Source organism: Podarcis cretensis (assembly GCF_951804945.1).
Source record: "Podarcis cretensis genome assembly, chromosome: 6".
Lineage (NCBI taxonomy): Eukaryota > Metazoa > Chordata > Lepidosauria > Squamata > Lacertidae > Podarcis > Podarcis cretensis.
Genome location: NC_137175.1, coordinates 100,010,888 through 100,036,414, shown reverse-complemented (window position 1 = coordinate 100,036,414; position 25,527 = coordinate 100,010,888). Strand labels below are relative to the sequence as shown.

Sequence of the window (25,527 nt, the reverse complement as noted above, 5' to 3'; positions counted from 1 at the left end):
TCCAGATACTTGAACACCATCACACCTTGGAGAGCCAAACCCAAAATTTGTAAAATGAAACTAAAGCATCCAGGCAAAAGAACCTAACAAAAACACCATACTTCTTTCTTTCTTCCTTCATTTACATACCTTACAATCAAATAGGCATATTACAAAGAAACATGAAGCCTTGGATTGTTTGAAGACCATGTGATACTCCTGGACTTTGAACTTTTAATTACTAGATGAAGCCACGTACAAATCCACTGAAGCACATTTGAATACTATAACATTTCAGTACTTAAATTTCAGAACTAAAAGGAGGCCTTTTTCACAGAACAAAACCAGTTTTCTGCCCCCAACATCTCTTTCTATCTCTGTGTGTATCAGTGCCTTATTTAGTGACAATAGTCTCTCATATACCTAATAGAAGAATGGTGTTACTTTCACACTTCCAGTGACCAAAATTATACATCACATGAACTTTCACCTAGTTCTATATAAATCCTTAATCTAATTATGTTCTTGCACTGAAAAACAGATTTTCATAAGCCACATTACCCCAGTACAACAGTACACCTTCCAAGACAATGACAAAGATTTTTATTGTTGTTAAAATAGCTGTCTCTCTTAGTTTAGTGCTCTTCTTCCAACAGTAGTCAAACAGATGTCCATGAGAAATTAATAATCAATCCATATTTGAAGTGTCAAATGAGGACATTAAAATGAAGGACTTATTGACGTTCTGTAGTGGCAGCAGGGCTATATGCTGCTTTAAAATAGGAACTGCAGAATTTGGATATTTAACTTTGGTATAAAAATGCCTGGCATATAACCATAGTGGAAAAGCTTAACACATAAAATAGGAATATTGAAAGGAACTCAAAAACACACAAGTGTTTTATGACATATTGTGGAAATTCATGGTATATAACAAGGGCTGAAAAACACTCCATCACCTGCATCTTCAAAAATATTATCTTCATGATATTTTGTATCTTAATTGTACTGCTGACCATCTGTACAGTCAAATTGGAGGACTATTGGATACTCCTAGGCTGTACCTATGTGATGGATTTAATTACGGTACATGCTGGGGCGGGGGGAAGGATAATATCATAATTATCCCTTTAATACCAGGAATTGGTTGTAAGTGGGTGGGAGAGATGTTTATTGGTTGCAGTTTTGTGTTGTATATTTTAAAACTAATTTAAAAAATCAAAAAATCATAATCAGAGCAGTCATATTTTGTTATATACTCCCATCAGCTGATAGTCAGAGATACTTTTGATAATCAAAGCATTTAAACAGCATGTAGTGAAATGAAAATTAAGAATACTATATAAAAGTTCTGGACTTTGGTGACTTTAGTATTTCCTCATGAAAATAATCCAGGTCAAGTATACATCAAATGTTTATATTGGTGCAAATGAAACAAACCTGCATCTTGCTTTAGAACTGTTTAAAATAAAAAGGCTGAAACCCTCGAAAATCAGTTGTGTTTCATTGTGCTCCACACTTTTCTTGCTAGCTTTTTTCCTTTGATACATACAGTTCCTTGTTCTGAGAGTAGAGTATGTGGCAAGAGAAAAACAGATTCTTTCACTTATACTCTTGGATTCTGCTCCCCTGCAGACTTCATGCTTAAAAGCTGGCAGGGGATTTGATGAGAATGCTTAATTCTGAGGGGCTGGAGCATAGGATCCTTGTCAGTTTCAACTCCTGCTGGCTTGCAAGGATGGAACTGGCAGAGGAGCAAAGGGTTCGCACAGCAGGTCTGATACAAAACTTAGGTCACATGCACATTGAAATGCAACACCCCAGATGCGTCTCTCTTTAGCTTCCCATTCAACAGTTAACATACTGCATACCTAAGAGGCAACCTGTTATGTTGCACCAGAAGATAAAACACACACATGTCAAATTTAAGGTCTTTTAAAATATGGGCAAATAAAGTACACACAGTTCTCATGCCCAAGTGTATAAAACAGAGTACTGTATCTTTATTATACTGCCATCCTGTGGCTGCTTTGGCTCATATACTAAGCCTCGTCTCCTTGTTACACTTCTGTTTCTGTTTCTCCAGCTTGTTCAGATGCTCTTCAATTACCAACTTTGAATAAATCTTTTACATTGTCATTCTTCCTTCATTATTAAAAGAATTTCCTTTAAGTAAAAGAAAGCAAGTACACACACCCATTTGCTACATACACTGTTCATTGCTTCTTTGGAAGTGATGGGAAAAGTGCATTCTTCCCTTGCAAAACCTAGCTACTCTGGTGTAGCACAGTGGCAACAAAGTCACTGTCATGAACTCACTAGGTGGCTTCAGGCAAGCCACTCTCTTGTTCTTCCCTCTGCAATGTGGAAGAATAAAGACAACTTACAGCAGTGCTACTCAAAGTAGTGGTCCACTGACAAGTGCAGTTCATAAGCCATTGGCTTCTGGTCCACACCGACTTCACTGCAGCCCATGTTGGGTGTGGCTCTTCAAGGACAAAGTACTGTATGGCACCAGTCCCTGGCACATTGGTGGGGTGGGGAATTGCTGGTCCACCACAGAGTTTGAGAAGACTTGCTGTACAGGCTGTTGCGAGGATTACATGCGCTGTAGGACATGAACATGAAGTGTTAAAACACTTGAAACTGCTGTGCAAACATTGAGCATTATTACAGCATGATCCTATACAAGTCTATTAAAAAGTAAATCTCCATGAGTTCAGTGTGCCTTACCTCCAAGGAAGGTGGGTAAAGGAATGCAGCTTATTATATCATATTTCCCCCTTTCCCCCCTTAAAAATAAGAACCTTTGCTGATTTTGTGGAAAGGTTTGTTGTACATTTGCCAGCAGTCATTCCCCGCACATTTGGCTCTTTCATGCATGCCTCTTTCTTTTCTTTCCTGTCATCCGTTGTACTGTCATGTTTGAGATTGTAAAATCTTTAAAGCAGACACCTATACTTTTGTTGTTCCTTTTTTTACTCTGTAAACATACTATGTACTTTGATCTCACTGCATACATTAATGACAATTGTAATCAGGCACAAGAGCTGAACTGGCCACTCATTCAAAAAATAAAGGTAAGGCTCATGTTTACAGCTAGGTATCTTAGCACTTGAAACTGACAGTACAACCATGTTCCTTTGCTGAGCAACTGAAACTCCTACACTGCAACAATATAAAAGTGATCAAACGACAATCATATGTACCAGAAGCAAATGAGGAAGAAAAGTAGCTTATTTTCTTTCAAAGTGAAAGGTTGATCATAGGGAAACATTTTTTACATTATTTACAATAGAAAACAGCAGAACAATTCAAGTAAGGCTGTGCTTATTACTGGCATTTGGGACTGAGAACACTGACGGTAAGTACAGCTCAGTTATTAAATCTTAAGAATGTAACAGATTATGCTTAGCTTCTGCAATGCAAAGCATATCTTATCTTGTTTCTGGGAAGGAAGCAATGCTTTTATTGCATGATTTTACAATTTTGTGGCTATTTCTGAAGAGCATGATACGGCTAATCCCATGCTTGCATTTTAAAAAGAAGGGGAAAAATAGTTGGGTGGTTTCAGGTTGCACAGAGTGGAATAGGCTATTTAATCCTTTGTCACTCAAAATCAGCAGCCCAGCCTTTCTCACACAAGAGGGGGTGGGGGAAGGATACAATATCCCTCATATTTTCCCGATCAGTGGCGTAGCGTGGGCTGTCAGCACCCGGGGCAAGGCAAGTAATTTGCGCCCCCTAACCCGTGGATTTGCGCCCCCTAACCCGTGGATTTGCGCACCCTAACTCTAACCCCCAGATGTTGCGCCGGGTGCGGCTGGGCCCCCCTGCACCCCCCACGCTACGCCACTGTTCCCGATGAATCTCACAAACATAAGCAAATGTTACCTGTCTTGCCTCAAAAGGCGCAATCTGGCAAGTCAAATTCTCCTCACCAAAATGGGCAGCAATGTCACTTCCATTTAGAGAATAAGGATGCACTGGACCCCATAATAAAACAAGAACTTTAGCTGAAAATATAGCACAAAGGATTCTTAAGAAGCATCAGCACTGCCAGAAAGCACAGCCCCATCCCAGAGCCCCAACTGGGTGGGGAAAGGTAGGAACTTTTAACTGCTGCTGCAGCAGTATGGAGTATACCTGCCTGCAGATTTACCTGCCTACCTTACCTTTAACATAAAATACCTACCTATTATTGCAGAATGAATTTAAGAATTTTAGATGCTGAAAAAGTGTGCCTCGGATATAAAATATCTGGAAGAGCTGCTGCAGTATGAATAACTCTGGCATTTAAAGCTGAGTTTCGTTGAATATGTGCAGAGTTCTTTTTTCTTCATTAGGAGACAATTTTTCAAATAAGAACCAAGTAACAACGTGTCCCTGAATGCCCTTCCTTTAGGAAAGAAGTGCTTCATTTATCCGGAGACTATCCGGATATACCATCAATCTGTACTTCAGTGTTTCACCATAAGTCACCCTACCAAAGGTGACAGTGGCTCCACACCAGCTCAGAGAGTGACATTCTGGGGTGTGAGCGGCAAGAGTCCTGGGCAGGAACGCTGAGACTGGGGTACGGGTGCTGGTGCTGGTAGCAGAGGCAGTCCGAGTAGCCAAAGTAAAGTCCAACGGAGGGAGCAGGGGCAAGGGGCAGTCCAATTGGTGGGCCCATGGTCAGGAAGCAGCAGCAAGTCAAACAAGGGTCAGAGGCAAGAGGAAGTCCAGAAGCGCACCAGAGTCAAGGTGGGTGAGAAGTCCAGCCAGGCAAGGTCACGATGCAGGGTCACAGGAGCTCAACGAAAGACCAAGTTGCTGTGGCAAAGACCAAAAGTGAAATGCAGGCCTGATCTAGCTCTCCTGGGCTTGCTCCCAGCTGCAGTGCATCTTGTCACCTGACCGTGCTTGCTGGCCTGCGCCTGATTCATATAAGGTTGGCACAGCCAGGGCCTGGCTCCCACAAATCCTCAGAGTGCTCAGGGCCTGCTTCCTGCAAAACCTCAGTGCTCATTACAGGCAGCAGACAGTGAGAGGCCCAAGTATTCATTGGCCTTGTTAGGAGATCTGCTGGGAAGATGACAAAAACATGCAGGTTGTTGCACTGAATGCCCCTTGAAAATGATGCCACATACCTCTGTGGTCTTCTATGAGATAGCATAGTATGCATACACTGATATTCATAAAAATGCACAGCCTTTACATGTTTGTGCATTGCACTGCATATGTGGCTACCATCTTCCATGTCATATTTTAGTATATTACATGAGAAAGAAAGCTAAAAAATGCACTATACCAGACAAAAGAACAGCTCAGCTGCCGTTTTTCTGGCACCATAGCCAATTCTAGCAACTAGCCCAGAAGGTAAAATTCTGGTCCAGGGGTCAGCAAACTTTTTTTGGAGGGGGTCGGTTCACTGTCCCCCAGACCTTGTGGCGTGCCAGACAGCGCACACACGCGGGCGCGCACGGCGGAGGGGGCTTCTCTCTCTCCCCCTCTCTCCCCAGCCCCTCCCCTCCCCCTGCCTACCTATGCTGCTGTCAGTGCTGAGCTCTCTCAACTGCGGCTCCTGTGCCCTTGAGAGGGCTGCTTTCAGGCTGCTCGTCCTGCTGCCGCCACCACAGCTCTGCCAACCGCTGCTCCTGTGCCTGCCCTTGCAAGCGGCAGAGGCTGGCAGCGGTGGCGGAGGGATGAGCAGCCCGAAAGGGCTGGCTGGCTCCAGAGAGGCGCTGCCCAAAATGGCGCTCAGCCAGCTCAGCCCAGCCCACTTCCTCCACTACACAGGGCGGGGAGAAGGGTGGGGAGAAGCCAGGCGGAGGGAGAGAGGAGGCGCCGCAGTGGGTGGGTGGGTGGGGGGAATGGCGCCAAAAAAGAAATGGTGGCGCCAAAAAAAAAATATGAAAAAAAAAATGAACAAACAGAACCGCTGATCCACGGAACGTCCGCCGGCCGGATCCTGAGGGCAATTGGGCCAGAACTGGCCTACGGACCGTGGTTTGCCGACCCCTGTTCTGGTCAGTCTCACTGAGTGGCAACCCTATTGGCTTTCTTAGGATATATGTATATTACAAATGTAAATTACTTTGCCTTCCATGGCTTCCAACCATGGAACTTTGGAAATCATGATTCTTGGTTCTCTAATAAGAAACCCTAAGTAAAGAAAGAAGTTCTGCTCCTATAGTTCACATACAGAAGCCCTGACAACTAACACAGTTCATATCTGGCTTAAATTTGTAATATACATACAACTTTAACTTCAAAGATTCCAAATAAGGGGGGGGGGAATAACTAACTAAGAATTTATTTTTTGTGTGTTTCAGGATTGTCCAACTTACAGGAGCAATATTTCCATACACTATGAACCTAGAAACAGAAACATTTTGCCAAGAATACCTAGCACATAAAGGTACAGTAGTAAAACCATATTACTGGCTAACAGTGAGCCAAAGCTGTGTCAAGTGCCCTTATCACATAAAAACAGGTGAAGAAGCAAGAGTTCCTTATGTAGAATTTCATAATGCCTTTGGATTCCCATACAGATCAATGCCTTCCCATAATAAACACCTTCTATTTTATGAATTGAGGCATTCATCAGGGAAATTAATTCAAAAAGGCCATGCTACAAATTGCACAGAGTACAACATTCATCCAGAATCAATGTTATTTGAAATAGGTGGTTATCTAGATTCAGTTGTGCACAATTATGAGAATGCTGGATACATAATTATTTATTCAAACTACTCACCTTGTAACGAGGCAGAGCATGGCTGCATAAGCAAAATGTACAACTTCCTGATGAAGTATCAAGACATTACACTCTGCATTTATTTTGCACAGCTGTACCACACAGAGGAGGATTTCCCAGTATCCACATGGAACTGTGAAGCTCTGCAAAGCCTGGCTAGCATGTGGCCTCAGGTGACATTGAGCCCACTGTGTGGTGGACTTTGGCATTCCCTCCTAAACAGTTTTGTGACTAATATACCACACCCAAGTCTCCATCATCCAATTTTGCCTGCAAGAGTATGGGCTGACAGACAAAATGCACAACAAATTAGCAGCATTACAGGAATGAAATTTCCTTTTATGAAGACCCTGCCTCAGCCAGGCTATGGACACTCAACTGTTCTGCCATCTCTGCAAAAGTACTTTTTGCCCAGTTCAGACTGTCAGCATCCAGCACCAATGATGAATGGTAGATTGCTCCCTCTGAGGATACCACCCCCCCATTCAACACCTCCCATGGATGTTTTTTCCAGTTTTAGAAAGCAGCCACTATACCCCCAACCTAAAAATATTGTCAGACACTTAAAAATGCCAGATAAGTCATTAAGCAAAGCTAAACGTTTGCAAGTAATTCCAAATGGAAGATCTGTTTACATGGAAAGAATTACTGAACGAGTTTAAAGTATCAAGTCTAAAGAGCATGAACTGTACAGAAACAGGATCCAATTCACCTCATTCAAAAATTGAATGCAGGGCTGACAATTCACTCAGCATGTAAGCAGCTCAAATGGTTATACACACGTTTTTCATATGTACTGTGGCTATTATGCCAGCATAGGAAACACCAACTTCGAGCAGCTGAATGAAGAGACTAAGGCAATCCTGCTAGTCAGTGTGGCTACTGGACAGCGTCATCCTCCATTTTCTGTTAGAGTATTGAGACAACTTTTCATCTTAAGGATATTTCCTTTATAATAATTATTTTGTACTGATTTGTTGTCATTGTTCTATGCAGTTTTGGCTGTAAACTTGTACCTGGCAACAGAAAGCTGGGATATAAATGTAATAAAATAAATCCAATCATCAAAAATGCTGCATGTAAAAGACTAATATTCAATTCTTCTATCGTCTCCAGAAAATACCTTAAAGTCAGCCCAGACATCATCAGAGTTATTTGGAAATTTAATTTCTTTTTGCTACGCCTTGCTTTTTAGTGGATATCACAGGTAGCTCTTCAAACTTCCCTTTGAAATTATTAAAAGTACTTGCAAGCATAATGGTTCGGAGTGGGTGGATACCTATTCCTGGGATAAACTTGCATCTGATGAAGTTCAATCAAGTCCAGGGGTCAGCAAACTAGGCTCCGTGGGCCAAATCAGGCCCATGAGGGTTGTTAACCTGGCCCGGCCGCTGTCTGAGCTCCCTGGGAAAAAAAGACAAAAAAAAGGGAAGCCGCCGCACGTTCTTGCGTGGAGTCCTCCTTCAGGAGGTGCAGGAGGAAGGCAGAGGTGCCACTGGCGGGGAAAGAGGCACCATCCAGGGCAGGGGAGGGGGCGAGAGATTTACGGGCGGAGGGAAAAGAGTGAGGGTGGGGAGAACAGGAAGGAGCTCTCCCCACTGGCTGCACAGCGGCGCTCTGGCCTCTGCTGCTGGGGGGGGGGGCCATCCCACCCCTGAAGCGCAGAAGAGGTGCCAGCAGCAGGAGGCCCAGCAGGCCACAACGCAGCACCAAACCCAGGTTAGGAGCCCCCCATCCAAACAATGACTATCATCAGTGCAGGTAAGAATTTTTTTTAATTATTTTTTATCATGTACAATTCTGTCTGGCCTGCCTGGTGCTCTTGCATGGAATGGGTTCTTTTAAAATGCACCTGTGGGTTATTTGTGGGGCCTGCCTGATGTGCATAGGAATTCATTCATTTCCCCCCGCTCAAAATATAGTCCGGGCCCCCACAAGGTCTGAGGGAAAGAGGACCGGCCCCCTGCTGAAAGTTTGCCGACCCCTGATCCAGTCCATGAAAGTGTATGCTGCAACAAATCTGCTGCACACAATCCCGAAGGCAGCCCTGTATAGGGAAGTTTTTAATGTTTGATGTTTTATTATGCTTTTATATATGTCATAAGCTGCCCAGAGTGGCTGGGGCAACCCAGTCAGGTGGGCAGGATACAAAATATAAAATTATTATTATTATACATATCTATTCAGAAGTCCTCAAAGATATAAATGAGGCCTAAAGGTAAAGGTAAAGGGACCCCTGACCATTAGGTCCAGTCGTGACCGACTCTGGGGTTGCAGCGCTCATCTCGCTTTATTGGCTGAGGGAGACGGCGTACAGCTTCCGGGTCATGTGGCCAGCAGGACTAAGACGCTTCTGGCAAACCAGAGCAGCGGCCGTTTACCTTCCCGCCAGAGCGGTACCTATTTCTCTACTTGCACTTTGATGTGCTTTTGAACTGCTAGGTTGGCAGGAGCAGGGACCGAGCAACGGGAGCTCACCCCGTCATTGTGGGGATTTGAACCGCCGACCTTCTAATCAGCAAAGCCCTAGGCTCTGGGGTTTAACCCACAGCGCCACCCGCGTCCCCAAATGAGGCCTACTCCCAGGCAAACAGGTATATCCTATCACTGGCTTGATTATTCTCTTACTGCACTACATAATTATTTGCTGTTCCTACTTTGATAAAGAACTTAAACTTGGGGGTATGCACTGGCTGCTGTTTTTAAAAGCGATGCGTCCACCTCATAACCTTGGGGATGAGGTGGAAATCCGAATTAGAAGGGAAAAGTTGTACCACAAAAAAACCCGTCAGAAGATACAAAAGTCTAACAATTTTGTTTTACGAGCACTGAGCAAAAATCAGAGCCAACCGCCCTCTGGTTTCGAGCAGCCATGGGGCTTCTGTCAGGCCTAACAGCCCCCCGCCCCCCCACCAGCCAGGCGACATTTTGGCCTCCGGCTGGAATTAGGAGGCCGGGATCCCAGGCCCATCCGTTGCTATAGGAACCTGCCCAAGATCACGTGTCAGCCACCTTCTCAATTGCCTCCCACAGGGGGGGGCGCGAAATGGCTGCTTGACGCATGCTCATTAGAATGGGTGGCGCGCGCATGCGCAACGCTAGCGAGCATAAAAGACTTAAAACCCAGCGCTTGTTGGGGCTTTTTAATCAGAAGGGCCTGGAAAAGGTCGCTCTCTCACAGAAGCTTACAAAAAAAACGCGCAGGAGGAGAAATGACATAATGGCGGTTAACTTGGTGTGGATTGTCCGCATGCGCAGAGCGGAGGAGAGGTGGGGGTGAAACCACTCGCGCATGCGTGGTGTCGGCTGCCGCTCCCTCCGTGACGTGAGTCCTTCCGCCGCCGGGAAGGGGCGGAGTCCCGCCTCTCGCCGCCGCCGCCGCCGCCGCCGCCTTCCTTCGCCCGAGCGAGTCAGGCGGGCGCAGCCATGGCCAAGCACACGGTCTCCTCCGCGCGCTTCCGCCGGGTGGACGTGGACGAGTACGACGAGAACAAGTTCGTGGACGAGGAGGAGGGCGGCGACGGCCAGGTGGGCCCCGACGAGGGCGAGGTGGACTCGTGCCTGAGGCAATATCCTGAGGGAAACCGAGTGGCGGGGGTCGGCGGGGGGGGGTCTCTCTCCCTTCCCATGGAGGGCGGGCGGGCTGAGGAGGGGCCCTTGGGCGCCGGGACAGGCGCTCCGCCCCCCCCCCCGCCATCTCCGGTCCAGCTGGAAGGGACCTCGGGGGTCATCTAGCCCAACCCCCCGCAGTGCTGGGATCTTGTCGCCCAAGCCCCGGCCCTGAGGAGCAGGGTCGCCCTGCCTGCCTGCCTGCCTGCCGAGGCCCTTGGCTTCTCCATCTTCCATCTCTTCCGCAAAGGAGGAGGAGGAGGTGGGGGGGCGGGGCGGACTCCCCACCCCCCAGGATGGATGCAGTTTTTGGGGGGAGGGGGCTTCTGCTACATCGGTGCCTGCTCGATGGGAGCAGAGCCTCCCTCGTCCCGCCTGACTCCCTAAGGGGGGTTTGCGAAGCCTTCTCCCTTTCACAGAATTGTAAAGGGGCCCCAAGGGGTCCTTAACTCCCTGCAGTGCAGGAGTCTCAGCTGAAGCGTCCAGGGCAGATGGCCGCCCAGCCTCTGCTTAAAATCCTCCGTGGAAGGAGATGCCACCGCCACCTGGTTGAATCCTCCACTGTTGAACAGCTCTTACTGTTCAGGTTAGGCTGAGAGACAATCTTGCTGGTTGGAAGAAAACCTTACTGCTTTCCGTGGGGCCTTCTCTTGTGTAACAGCACACAAGACTGCATCTTGGTTTTTAATCATGTGTGTTTACTTGGAAGTAAGGCCCACAGTTATGGGCTGGTTGTATTTTTCACCCACATTTCACACAGATGCTTTGTAGGCGGGGTATAAAGGGAACCTAGCTGACATTTGAACTTTTCACATTTCAGACCCATTCTGTACAACTGCAAACAGTTAAGATATCTGTGTATGCTTTAATCTGACAAAGGAGCATTGAGAGACCATTTTAAACCACACTGGCTCTGAGCATGAAGGCATCTCAATGTAGCCATTGTTTCAGCAGACTGTAATGTTGAGGTTCACAGTCATGCTGTCCTGTAGTTCATGCTATTCCTCAGAACATTTCTATGGAAGAAAAAAGAACTGTGGTGTAAAACAGAGTGATTTATGCAAGAACAAGTCAGTAAAGGCACTAACAGCTTTGGTTGAACATATATTTTAACTTTCCTCCACCTTTAATACACAAAGCTTTATCTTGCTTTCCTGCTGAACACACACACACACACACACACTACTCTGCTCCTCCTTCAGGGTTCATTGCTCTTTTTTTCCACAGGTCAAAAGTTAGGTCTGGAACTTTTTCTTGATTGACACTCTATAATCATTTAATCACTTCGTGGATTTTTTTAATTCAAAAGTGTGTGAAAGAGTTTCATGGTTGACAGCATTGTTGAAAACACACCTCTTCAATAATGTTAAAATTACTTGATCTGTTTTCCAAGCTGTGAATTCATGTGTCTGCATAGCATAGTTGAATCTCATTTTTTAACATTCTCAAAAATACCCCATATCATGATACTGTAGTGTAGTACAATTTAATATTGAAAAATAAGATTGTTAATCAGCTAAAAATGTTTAGCCATATTCAGTGGGTCTACTTGTAAGAATTGCATTAGTCTGTGGATAGCTTTAGTAAGAGATAAGTGTTCATGGGGCAGATGTTCTATTTTCATTAGAACTTATTTTGTAATAAGCTTCAGGCATATCTGAAAAGGAAAAAATAACTTAATATAGTATAATCTGAATGGCTTAACATGGTAGCAGCTTTGCACATCTACTTTTATAAGTGTCTTTTCTCACTGTTTGCCTGCACAGTCCTAAAGCATGCATTTGACAGTGTTACATCAAATTGAAGAACATGGGAGGAGGAGTCTGCAAAGCATTACAGTCTTCTAACTTCCTCCTGTCAGACTAAAACAGTAGAGGAAGTACATGAATTCAGTAGGGTCTTTCCTTTTATGGAAACAGTTGCATCTAGTCAGCGATAGTGCAACTGGTATTCAGTTCCATTTTGTAATCTTAAGTACACTCACTTGAGAACACAGTACAACTTATTTCTGGGTGAATTTTCATAGGATCAGGGATCAGGAAATTAGTGATTTGTCTCATTTATAGAAGAAACAGTTTCTAAAAATTACACTGTTTAAATGGGTTCCAGGAAGTAATCAAGAAAGGAACCCCCCCCCCCATTTCCAAAACCAAATTGAGTCTAATTAAAATACTGTTCTGCATTATCAACAGGCTGTCTGTTTTTTTTTTATATCTCTTGAGATGTGTTAATTTTTCTTTGCTTATTAGATATAGCATTCTCTAATCAACCACTAAGATTTTTCAATCTGCTTGAGGCTTCTCTAAGCTCTGTGCTATGTAGTGGGAAAGAGTAAGGTTTGAGTCAGAAAGTCCTCTCTTCAAATTCAACTTCAGCCATTTGTGAAATGTTGTTATACAAACTAGTCAGCTTTAGTGATTCTCTCTTCACCCCCAGCTGCATAAGATACTACATAAGATACTGAAAAACCTTATGGGGCTATTTTAAGGTTCCTGTGAATGCATCTGAAGCATTTTGAACTCTTGAAATGTGTTCTATAACTATTACTAGTTTTTGAACCCTCAAAGCTTGGCGCAATTGTCTTTTCCTTAACTGCTGTTTACGGGGAACATGATGGCTGCATTACAGGCAGCTCTGAAAAATCCTCCAATCAACACCAAGAGTCAAGCCGTAAAGGTGAGGTAACAGGAGAATTATGGTATAATAGTGATTGAAGACTGCTCTTCTTTTTCAGAATATTTTAACCCCATCTAAAAACACTGCTGAATTGCTGCATCACTGCTGTAACTCTCAAAACTTAGTGGACGTGTTTAAGTGTTATTGCATTGGTGACTTCAGGATTGGATAACTGCAATTAATGTAGAATGCTGCAGCACAGTTGCTGTCAAAGAAGACTCTGTTGTCATACAACACCTCTATTCAGATATCTGTACTGGTTGCTGATTTGTTATTGGGCTGAGTTCAGGGTATTAGTATTGGAGTAGAAAGCCCTTAATGGCTTGAGACGAGCCTTACCCCACTGGTGCTCAATTGACTGCTTTGATCTGTGCACCTGGCACTGTTACAGGTGCCACATAATACTCTTTCTGCAATTGTAAGAAATCAATATTTTAGTATAGCAGTACATATACTTTGGAACTGTCTGTCTATTGACATCAGGCCATGTATTTTGTCTTAATTGATTGCTTTCAGGTCATCCTATGTTTTTCAGTCCTGAACAAGCTGACAAAGCAAAACGAATGAAGCCCTAGTCTGCATTCAGTGGTTCAAACATTGTGCAGATGGCTATAATGTTTAAAGTTCTTTTTAGAAGACAAAAGAGAAAATTAATTATAAAAGTAGAAATCCATTGTGTTCCTGTTGCTTTTTAAGTAAGGCATGGGAGACAGTTCTGCAGTGATAAATATATATTTGTTTACATTTTTAATCCTACTTCTATTTAATTCAAAACAATGGTTTAGCATTCTGTGAACAAGCAAGCCTTGGGCTCACCAGTGCTCCATCTCCAGTGCAGCTGTGTGGAGATTGAAAGCTTTTGCTTCCAGTTTTAACTATCTGTAGTTTGTTGTTATGTCCAAAGTGTGGCTACTCTAATCTAGGTTTAGGGTGGGGAAAAACAACACCAAACAATGGATTTGGAAGTTGTATTGTTTCCCTAAACTTTAGTTAAATTCAACCATGGTTTCAGATTTGGACATAACAATAAACTGTGGTTCATTGAAAAATACAGAGAAAGTGTCTGATTACATAACTGTGCTGGACTTTGGGTAGTGCACAGTAGTTTAGTGTTATGTCCAAACCAGGTCACTCTAATAAGAACTTGCTGAACTGTTTTTGCCAAAGCAAGACAAAAGCATAAAGTGAGAAATGCAACTTAGACCCTGCAGAATGATCTGGGTCTGGTGTACCAATGAAGGGAACTGGGTAGGAAATGGCATAGAACAGGAGTGTCCAACTGGTCAGTCGTGATCTACCAGTCGATCACGGGGTGCCACAGTCAATCCTGGTCGATCGTAGGACCCCCCCCCCCAAAAAAAAAGCTCAACAACTTTGGCTAATTGGCTAATGTTCCCCCCTAAAAAGCTCAACAACATTGGCTAATCCTCCCTGCAAAAAAGCTTAACTACTTTGATGCTAGTTTTTTATAGTGGGAGTAGATCACAGTCTCTTGGAAGTTGGACACCCCGGGCATAGAACTTTTATTTGAGTTTGCCTCTTTTGAAAATTGCTATCTGCAGCCTAGTTAATCTTTTGCCATTTCAGATAAAACAGAAGTATTCATAAGGTCTTATTAATTCTATATTAGAACTAATTTACTTATGCAACACAGTTGCAGACACAGTCATAATAGTCATGTAAGTCTAGTAGCTTAGTACTTGTTGAATTTTCATGGTAATTAGAACCTTTCTTAATAGTATAAACTGCAGTGGTCAAACCAAGTGCATGTTTGCTCAGAAGAAAATCAGCTGAGTTCAGTTGGACATGCTTCCAAGTAAGCGAGTACAGGATTGCAGTGTTCATGGTTCTTTTTCTGTTTGTCTTTTTCAATTTTTCTCTAGGATCGTGCAGAAAGTCTTGTCCTGAAGGTTCTCATCTCTTTCAAAGCCAATGATATTGAAAAGGCAGTACAGTCTTTGGATAAGAGTGGAGTTGATCTCTTAATGAAATACATCTACAAGGGCTTTGAGAGCCCATCTGACAACAGCAGTGCTGTTTTACTACAGTGGCATGAAAAGGTATGATGGCTTGGAGTCATTCCTTTCTTGGGGTCTCTGAGTTGTGTGCTATTTTTTCTTCCTTCTCAATAAAGCATAGGCAAGAAGGGAGGAAAAGGTAACAGAGCCACATGCATCCCAAAGAATATAGCATACCTGAAAGAGTTATTTAGATAGACTAAAAAAACTGGAACTTTATCTTAGAAAAGAAGTGTCAGGTGAATTGGGGAACACAGCAGAAGTAAAATGATGAACAGGCTGGAAATACTAGAATTAACCCAATGGAATGAGCATACACATATTTTAATATTAGCAAACAATTCATTTTCCAAACTTACTACACAATTTAACTCACTGAATAATGTTGTTTTTTTCTAAAAAAAAACTTGACTGTTTTGTCTTTGGCAACGAGGGAGAGATTAATCATGAAAGATAGGAATTGCCTGTGACAATCCTGTTGCTTAAGGCATGCATCCTTTTACCTTAATTACTTAACTGCTGGAAACCAACAGAACCAAATATATTTCCTTAGAGTTTATTCTCACTTCCATATTTATCACTTGATGATCACAAGATCTAGGGATGACTTGTGTGTGAATGTAAGCCCTTGTACAGATGGAGAGAAACATCCAGCTGTATGATGGGACTTCTTCCATCCCTGCTAGAGCTCTCTACACTCCTCCAAATCTGCTCTGGAAGGTTTCCCAGTTTTTTGGAGTAGTCATTGGGGGTGCATTAGGAGTTGCAAGGGAAAGGGGGAATCTGTTCTGCTGGAGGACGACACCATTGGATTTTCCCCAGAGCTTCCACATCTTCTGATGCTTCATTATTTATTATTTATTCAACTTATACACTGCCCTGTAGACAGAGATCTCAGTGGTTCACAACAAGATGGCAACATATAAAACCAAACCAAAAGCATCTCAGACTTGAAAAGTTTGCCGTGGCATTGGTTGACACATTCAGCTATCAGTCATCAGTACTTGAGTAATGAAATGAAATGAAGTGAGGTGTATGCATATTTAAAAAGCTGAGGGTGGTATTTAGCTAAGCCTTGCTTGGAGTAGACCCACTGAAATTGGTGGATCTGCTCTGAGTAAAACTTCATTGAATACTAAATACATTGTACTTTTTCACGTGTTGCTAGACACCTAATAGAAACACTACTTTTATGCTTCTGTGGACCACAGTAATGATTTGGATTGGAGTAACGTTCCTCGGAGAAAAATAAGGCACCCACCTATGACATCCTCAGTAAAGCAAAATAAATATTTCTGTTCACTTACTGAGTATGATTGTGTGCCATAGAAATAATGCCTGTTGTCATCAAAATTTGTAATTGCCCAGTGAACTGAGATAATTTAATATACATTAAAATGAGTTTTAGTTGAGGAAATATATGTGAACATGATTCTGTGAATGGTTTGTATCTTAATTCAAGCTAGTGTGTTTATGGAGTGTACTCCCCTTGTCTTTTTTGTGTTCCCAGTTCAATAAACTGATGTTTCTGATTTCTTGTGCCTCTTTGAGATAGCCATATAAAACATGCTAGTAGATGTCTGCTTAGTTAGAGTTGTCTTCAGTGAGTGCTTTAACTTCCTCTTCCTTGTTGTCTGTTTTCAGGCTCTTGCTGCTGGAGGTGTAGGATCCATTGTCCGTGTCTTAACTGCCAGGAAAACAGTTTAAGTCCAGCAAAAATTGCCCCTTCTGCCATGGGTGTGGGAAATGCTCATACAAAGACCAAAACAACCAAATGCCATCACCGCCCTGTGGGTAGCATCTCTTTCTTTCAGCTTGCCTTCTTGCTTTTTCATATCTGTGGCATAATATGCATATCAGACTTCTTTTGTGAAATGTTGGGTAATTATATAAGTGCAATTTTATTTCTAAAATGAGTATCTGGTACTCACAAAGCATTTCAGTGACACATGTACAAGTGTTTGCATAGGATGATTTAAAAAAATCACGACAATGTACAACCTTCCTTCCCCATTTTTGGCCAGAAAGTCTGAGCAGATGGTGGGGATTGAGGTCAGTTTTAAATTCTTTAGCTGGTTGGGCAGCATTCCATGTAAACTGCGTTGATATGGGACAGCTTACAAATAACAAACTGGACTAGTCAATGTCTAACCTTACAGCAATCGGCAAGGATCTGTCGAGTCAAGTTGCTCATTGCTTGGTTTTCCTAAGTGTCCCACACTTTTCTTTGCAAACCTTTTTACATGAAGAATCCACAAGCAGAGAATGTCATTGTTTCTGTGATAATCCATCAAGCAAAGGCAACAGGGAAAACATTTTGGAACTCTGCATAATAGCAGCTGCCTCTGAATAACCTAACAAGTGTACACTGAAGTAAGGGCAGAATTACACATTGCACTTGACGTGGGACTGCTGCCAAAAATAAGGTCTTCATGTCAAGTTTCCTTCTCCCCGTAACTTTTAGAGTCTCTTGACACATGCCCTGATGTCATGTGTTTCCCTGTCTTCATCACATCATTGCCTACTGTTGGAATGAAAATTTGGCATAGGTTCAGGATATGGGAAAAGTATCCTATACTGCAGAGGTCGGGGTGGAGGGAACAAAACATGAGAGTGCCTATTTTGGTGTTAGCCTCATATCAAATCTAATGTATAGTTTTATTCTAAGTTGCAAGCATTTCTTGATCAGTGTTCAACTAGTGGGACCCATAAAATCTTAACCTCTATTCCTAATATGGTTATGTTCCATGTATTAAGGGAGAAAGTACTGACCAATAAAAAAGTGCTTAAAAAAAAAAGACTTTCTAGGAGATCATTTGCATTCCAGACCTGGAAACAGCTTGAATGTGAATGACATAGGAGGAAAGTTGACCAATGTGTTTAGTTTATACTTAATGCCAGTTTTGTATCACAAAACTGGAAAGGAATTATAAAATGCTGCTCATTTTTATACCTGCTTTTTTTGTAAAATGAGAAATCGAAAATAAAATGGTCACTGCTAAATATTTTAATATTCAAGTGTAATTTTGTTGTCTGTTGTTAATCCACATTTAGATGGGAGGTGATAATAAATGAGCATCTAAGAATAAAGTTGTTTATCAGCTCCCAAAACAAGCACTATATAAATGCTTTTAAAGAAGTACAGTTGCTGAGCAATCCTGTGGTCAAGCCTTAGGCTACAATCCTATGCACGCTTAACTGGAAGTCAGCCACACTGAACACAGTGGGACTTCCTTCCATATAAAACTGCATAGGACCACCTTAATATCTTAAGTAGGACCTCTAGAATGTCACTTATCTTAAAGCTTTTCTAGAACTTTAATTTATTCATCTACAGTTTTAAAAAAGTTTTTCCTAGTCCTCTGTGCTGCAAAAAAAGAAAATCTCTTAGTAAATGAGATTTTAAAAAGCATACAGAAGATCAGAAGTAGCTCCCCAAAGAACATCTTAAGAATTCACCATTCCATTTCCAGTAGGAGCACCTCCAGGAGTGAAGTCAAAACAGCTGCATTAGCAGCACTGAAGTGCCCTCCCTGGGAAGCAAGCCTGGGCCGTTTGTCTGGAGATTGTGGGCTGCCCAGATGACAAGAGTCATCTTGTCTCAGCCTCACTAATGTGGTCCAAAGGAAAGCAGAGCAATACGTCTGGCACCAACTTGGCTGCGGAAGTTGCCAGAAGGAGACGTACAAGGCGCCATCTAACCATCTTTGGGACTCCATTCCAGATTTGTGTAGAGTTTGCTCCTTTTCCCAAAGATATTCCGCAAAGCAGAAGAGGTTTAGGGTCAGTGTTTTCCTTCTAGATGGGCTACCTTCCTAGGTTGACAAGCCCCATCTGCCCCTCACTTTCCTCTGCAGCACCTGCAGAAACCACCTTCATGACCATTGGACCCACTATTGGACTTGCCAGTTTAATCCACTGGAGCCTGTCTTTTCACACAGGTGAAGTCCCTAAACCCCAAAGGTTTGAAACCCATCAGCTACCCTCACCTTGTTTAACCGGCTAGTTGAAGTGGTTTCTGGGGTGTGGCTGTTGTTGCATGCTTACAACTTGGGAGCCACAGGTGAGAACTGAGTGCAAAGGTAGACAAACTACTCCAAAGGAGCACAACAAGTCCTGCACCAGAGGTAGTATCCTTCCCCTAACATCCCATACATCCCAAAGTGACTACTAACTTAGTTGCATTTTTAAAGGATTGACAACTGTATAGATCCATCAGTGACATTTGCCAAGACAGCTAAATGAAACTTCCATGTTCAGATACGGTGTCCCTCTGATGTCCTCTGGCTCTGTCTGATCAGCTGCTGTTGGAAATAGAACTCTGGTTTAGATTTACTATGGTCTGAACCAGCCAACACAACCTGGGTAAGGTGATTGAGAGAGCAGTTGCTGAACAGTTTGGCGGATTTCTTGATGAAACATCGGCTTTGGATCCATTCCAGTCCAGTTTTTGCTCTGATCATGGGACCGAGATGGCTCTGGTCACCCTAACAGATGACTTCCATAGGCAGCTGGATTGAGGCAGGTTGGGGCTGTTGATTCTTTTAGATCTGTCAGCAGCCTTCAACATGGTTGACCACAAACTTCTAGACCACTGCCTTGCCAACGTGGGGATTCGTGGCGCAGTCCTTCAATGGCTGCGCTTGTTCCTCTCTGGTCGGGGACAGAGGGTGGTGATGGGGGAGGGGAGTTGTCGTACTACTCCTTGGTGTGTGGTGTACTGCAGGGCGCAATTCTCTCCCCGATGCTTTTTAACATCTATATGCGCCCCCTCACCCAGCTCGTCCAGAATTTTGGTTTGGGCTGTCATCAGTATGCTGATGACACCCAGCTTTATCTGTTGATGGATGGCCACCCTGACTCGGCCCCTGACACACTGTTCAGATGTTTGGAAGCCGTGGCTGGATGGCTATGTGGGAGCCAGTTCAAGTTAAATCCTTCCAAGACAGAGGTCCTTTGGCTGGGTCGGGACAATATGGGGTTGGGGGGCCAACTCCCATCCCTTGCAGGGGCGCAACTAGTACCAGACCTTCCGTCAAGAGTTTGGGTGTAATATTCAATGCCTCCTTTTCTATGGAGGTGCAGGTTACAGCTATAACAAAGGCAGCATTTTTTCATCTCCGCCAAACTAAGCAGTTGGTCCTTTACTTCTCTCGCCCGGACTTCGCCACTGTGATCCATGCGACAGTCACCTCCAGGCTTGATTATTGTAACTTGCTCTACATGGGGCTGCCCTTGAAACTGACCCAGAAACTCCAGTGGGTGCAGAATGCCACGGCAAGACTCCTTACGGGGTCTTCACCGCGGGATCACATTCACCCAGTGCTATACCAGCTGCACTGGCGCCCAGTGGAGTACAGGATCAGGTTTAAGGTGCTGGTTTTAACCTTTAAAGCCCTATACGGCATAGGACCCTCGTACCTATGGGACCGCCTCTCCTGGTACGTCCCTTACGGCCTGCAAATAACAACACCCTGAAGATTCCGGGCCCCAGGGAGATTAGACTGGCCTTGACCAGAGCCAGGGCTAATTTTTGGGCCGTAGTTCTGGCCTGGTGGAACGCTCTCTCACAAGAGACTAGGGCCCTGCGAGATTTGACATCCTTCCGCAGGGCCTACAAGACGGAGCTGTTCCGCCAGGCCTTTGGTCAGGGTTCAGTCTGACTCATTTTCTCTTTGTATAAGAACAAGCACAAAGGAGGTTTCCCAGCCCACTCACAGGTCCTTATAATATCAGTGGAAACAGTTGGTCCTGGTGAGAATTAACCGCTTTCAATTTTAACCTGAGGATTGTCATTTGTCTAGTTTTAACTTTAATTTTAATTTATTTGAATTAATTTTGGGATGCATTTTAATCAATTGATTGCTTGTTTTTATGCATATTGTATTATTTATATTATGTTAGCTGCTCTGAGCCCGGCTCTAGCCGTGGAGGGTGGGGTACAAATAAAAAATTATTATTATTATTATTTTACATTGTGCCCAACTAGATATATTTTGGGCATTCTTGTGTTTCTAGATCTCTGTGATTTTTATTCTGAAGTAACTTGAATAAAAAAAAGTAATACTCTGGATAAGACTTGTAGCATAACATATTGGATAAAAAAATACTCTTGTATTTGCAATGTTGCTTTTTTAAAACTTTTCCTCCTCAGTTTTGAGAAGTAACATAGTAGGAAAACAAGGTCCCCCTAAATGTCTGAGACTATGACATTGGAAAGATGACTTGGAAGCCAATATAAAATGATATATGCAAGATGAATAGAATACATCATTTGCTTTTATTGTAAAATAATACCAAGGAGCTCTGGCAAAGGTAGATGTTCATACGCACAAGACTTTGCTTCTGTTCAAGTTGCCTGAAGATTCTACTTTGCTTTTGGTATCCGAGGAAAGTTACAAGCACACCATCACCCCTGCGTTGCACAAGGTTGCTATAGCAATCTTGGAGAAGCCAGATTGTGACTCATTAAGAATGCTTGCAGGACTCCCTGCTTGTGAGGAGAGAATGAAATATTAGTCATTGCATCTCTTCCAACCTCTGCTTCCATCAAGGATGCACCCACAATGAAAAGATTTATGAAGATTTATTCAGCTTGTGAATAAAACAATGCTGCTCTAAGGATGGGTGAATCTGAATTTTGATTCCTCTCAGATTCTCATTTTTCTAATCATTATTATTATTTACCAGCCCTTCACTCTAAAGCTCCAGGATGGGTCACAACATTTAGAAACACAATATTAAAACAGTTTGACATAACTTGTAGTCACAGAAATAAGGTGGGTCCTAAAAATATACGTGCACCTCAGCTGTCAAAAGCCAGGGTAAAGAGATGCATCTCCAGCATTCACCGGAAAGTACAGTAAAGGTGCCAGATGCACCTCTGTGGGGAGGACACCCCACAACTTGGGGGCTGTTCAAGAAAATGCCCTCTCTTAGACCACCAGCAACTGAGCTTCTGAGGGCAGAGGAACTACCAAGAGCCCCCTTCCTTCACTTCTCCACATTTCTGCATCAGTTGGTGCTTTGGTTTTTTTTTTAACGTTATGTTCACTAACATATGCATTTCTATGCATAATTTACCCTCGTATATTCATTTCTGTACGCATTACTGGAGAAACGCAGAGCAAAATTTGGAGAAATGTGAATTTCAAAGGACGTTTGTACATAGTTCATGTACTACAGGGATAAGCAATTTGAAGCTCTGCAAATATTACTGAACTACAACTCCTGTTGTTAAAACTTGTATACTGTTCTTCAACTGAAGATCCCTGAACAGTTCACAACAGAAAAATACAAAATGAGAATACAAAATACATAATAAAACCAAAACAAACCAATATCCCTGCTCCCACAAACACATTTAAAAAGCCATAGAATGTTAACTAGCCAAACTTCCGGTTGAATAGAAACATTTTCGCCTGGCACCTAAAGATACGTAATGGAAGGCACCCAGCAAGCCTCCTTTAGGAGAGCATTCCACAATGGGAGACACTGCAGAAAAGGTCCTTTTCCCATGTTGCCACCCTCTGGACCTCTTCTGGAGGATACACATGGAGTAGGGCCTCAGATGATGATCACAGGGTCTCGGCTGGTTCACATGGGAAGAGGTAGTCCTTGAGGTGCAGTGGAACCTTGGGTTACGTACCATCCCCCTTACGAACGCTTCGGGTAAGGAGCTCCCCTAAGTAGATGCTCCTGGTTGCAAACTTTGCCGCGGGATGCGAGGTGAAGTCGCGTGGTGGCAGCGGGAGGTCCCATTAGCGAAAGCTCACATAATGTTAAGAACGGTTTCCGGTTACAAATGGGCCTACGGAACGAATTAAGTTTGTAACCGGAGGTACCAGTGTATTGTGGTCCTAATCTATTTATGTCTTTATAGGCCCATCAGCCCCAGCCAGCGTGGCCAATGATCAGGGAAGATGGGGATTGCAGTCCAGAAAAAGTGGAGGGCACCACATTGTCTACTTCTGGTGTCTTGTTTCAGCAAATGCAAATAATAAACTTGGCCTTAAATGTGAATTGTATCAAATTTCTGTCCTATCCCTAGTTAGAGAACAGCATGGTCAGGAAAATGACTTGTAATTAAATGTTAGAACAGAACAGTTAGATTAAGGAGTATGGAGATGCAATGTAAAACTTAAAGAAATGAAGGAGGAACTGTGAAATGAGATTTAGTGGGCTTCTAAGAAAAACAGTTAAAACAATTTCCTGTATTAGGAATAGGAATTGAAACTGCTTACAGAATAAATTCCATATTTGCAGTCTATAAATAAAACCAAACCTCTGCTGTGATGTATTTATTAACTTTATTAGTTCACCAGTTAAGAAAGCTATTCAAAATAAAATATGACCTATTTGTTTTTTTTAATATATAATATTTATTGAAGTTTTCCATATAATAACAAAACAAAAAGCAAAAATTAAAAAAACACAAAAAATATCCAAAAAAGAAAAACAATTAAAAAACACATAATATTTATAGAACCTTATCTTCTTTCACCTTATTTCTCAGACCTCCTCCCCCCTCCCCTTCTTGCATTCCAATTTATGTTGTCTACTCAACAAGTTCTTATTCTAATTGATTTAAAAAACCCAATTTTAACTTAATCTTAAAACCTTTTTCCTAAAGTCGACCCAAATTTCCCTTCCACAATTTCCCCACATTCCATAAAATCACAAAAGTTATAAAAAGAAAAAAAGACTTAACAAACTATATTTTAACACCCTTTGGATTCCCAAATCCCACCCTCCCTTTCCCGGTTTGATCCCCAAATCAGTATCCATCAGTCTATCAATTCTCAGCCTGGATCCCAAACTTCCGAGGCTCCTAAAACTCTTTTCCTTTTCACTCTGCCGGATTTTTTGACCATCCTTTGTGTTCAACACCAACTCTCGGGGAAGATCTGTCCCAATAATGACCACAAAATATATGACCTATTTGAATACTGCTGGTAACGAAGTTCCAGTTCTCTTAGACTTGCACCAGGAGATGTCAAAAAAGAAGAAAAGCTTGAGATTTTAAACAATTTGTCTATAACAAAAAAAAAAGGAATGTATTGCTACTGGGATACCACTTTTAAATTAAATGTTTGGGTGGGTGGGAATAGGTAATTGTCCAGTCAGCTGATTCCACCAAGCAACTTCTTGAAATTAAAAAGGACACACTGTCTCATTCTTCAGGAGGAGTTAAGTGGCATTTATCTTGGTGAGTGGGAAATCACCAAATATATTTGTTTAACCCTAAAGCTGAAAGCTTTCTACAGCAGTACCTTAGGTTACATACGCTTCAGGTTACATACGCTACAGATTACAGATTCTGCTAACCCAGAAATACTACCTCGGGTTAAGAACTTTGCTTCAGGATGAGAACAGAAATTGTGCTCCGGCAGCGCGGCGGCAGTGGGAGGCCCCATTAGCTAAAGTGGTGCTTCAGGTTAAGAAGAGTTTCAGGTTAAGAACGGACCTCCGGAATGAATTAAGTACTTAACCCGAGGTACCACTGTATTTCTATTTTCTATTTTATTCTATTTCTTAAGAAATGAATAAATGAATAAACTGCTGTTGCTGGAAACCTCAAGCGGCGGTTTCCCAAGGGCATCTGACTGGCCCTTGGATGAGTCCCTCATCTAAGAACAGGATGAGGAACTAGACCCACCATTGGTCTGATCCAGCAGGCTCTTCTAATGTAAAATCATATATTTAAATGTAGAAGGATTGAATCGTCCTATTAAAAGAAAGAAATCAGCACAATTGTTGAAAAAAAGGACAAAAGCGAGCCTAACTTTACTTCAAGAAACACATCTAGACAACCTGACAGCCTTCTCCTCCCAAATGATAAATCGTACTATGTGGGCAGGAAAATCCAGTATCTCCTAAACCTATTGCAGTTTTAAGCAGAAGTCAGGAAACTTGTTTTGGAGAAAGTAACATTATTCAACTATGCATAAGTATCTCTTCATCTTTTCCCCAGCAAGGCTGAACTGAAATGATGGGGTGCATCTCTCATAAATGGCTGTGACTGAATCTTGGGCATCTGATTCTTCTTTGCCAACTCCTGACAGATTTCTATTTCCATTAGCATCATGATTTTTAGAAGGAAGTGTGTCTATGCTGCACAGGACTATTATAGTATGAAAAAGCCCACAAGGGAGGAAAAGGAGAAGGAACAGCCCTTGCCTCATATAGGAAAAGATTGCCTCAGGTTGAGAAACTGTAAAACTCTGCCTTTAGTGGATCTTAAATCCTTACTGTTGGGGAAGGGAGACATCATCTCCAACATTTATCTGATGAAAATAGGGACATAACAATAATTTTATTATTTATTCCCCACCCATCTCACTGGGTTGCCCCAGCCACTCTAGGCATCTTTCAACATATTTTAATAGCAAACATTTTTTTAAAAAGAAACTTCCCTATACAGGGCTGCCTTCTAAGGCTGCATAGTTCTTTATCTCCTTGGCTCGGGGGCCACATAACTCCATTCCCTCTGATGACAAGAGG

At 42.7% G+C, this 25,527-nt stretch overlaps 2 protein-coding genes and 2 long non-coding RNA genes across 5 annotated transcripts; 2 read left to right on the top strand and 2 right to left on the bottom strand.

Moving 5' to 3' along the window:
• Nucleotides 1-565: 565 nt before the first annotated feature.
• On the bottom strand, nt 566-9,748 carry LOC307218912. 2 transcript variants are annotated; one of them, XR_013840126.1, is made up of 5 exons: nt 9,635-9,748; nt 7,845-8,125; nt 4,175-5,043; nt 2,367-2,587; nt 566-2,124 (listed from the first exon to the last, which is right to left on the bottom strand). It is a non-coding gene; the product is annotated as an uncharacterized lncRNA (long non-coding RNA). The 2 variants fall into 2 exon arrangements; XR_013840125.1 differs by having other exon boundaries at nt 566-2,587.
• Nucleotides 5,887-7,831, top strand: APOBEC4 (apolipoprotein B mRNA editing enzyme catalytic polypeptide like 4). The gene has a single exon (XM_079981667.1). The coding sequence runs from the start codon at nt 6,334-6,336 to the stop codon at nt 7,381-7,383; it is 1,050 nt and encodes a 349-aa protein (XP_079837793.1). The 5' UTR covers nt 5,887-6,333; the 3' UTR covers nt 7,384-7,831.
• A 97-nt stretch (nt 9,749-9,845) lies between the features above and the next one.
• Nucleotides 9,846-18,029, top strand: ARPC5 (actin related protein 2/3 complex subunit 5). Its single transcript, XM_079981778.1, is given in 5 exon segments — nt 9,846-10,134; nt 10,137-10,290; nt 12,934-13,006; nt 14,890-15,066; nt 16,669-18,029. Coding segments are annotated over 5 exon segments (588 nt in total). The 5' UTR covers nt 9,846-10,013; the 3' UTR covers nt 16,732-18,029.
• Nucleotides 17,314-25,398, bottom strand: LOC307219000. The gene is made up of 2 exons (XR_013840241.1): nt 23,962-25,398; nt 17,314-23,378 (listed from the first exon to the last, which is right to left on the bottom strand). It is a non-coding gene; the product is annotated as an uncharacterized lncRNA (long non-coding RNA).
• Between the last annotated feature and the right edge of the window lie 129 nt (nt 25,399-25,527).

Coding starts and splice junctions, on each gene's coding strand:
- APOBEC4 (XM_079981667.1), top strand. CDS start 6,334: ATGAACCTAGAAACAGAAACATTTTGCCAAGAATACCTAGCACATAAA.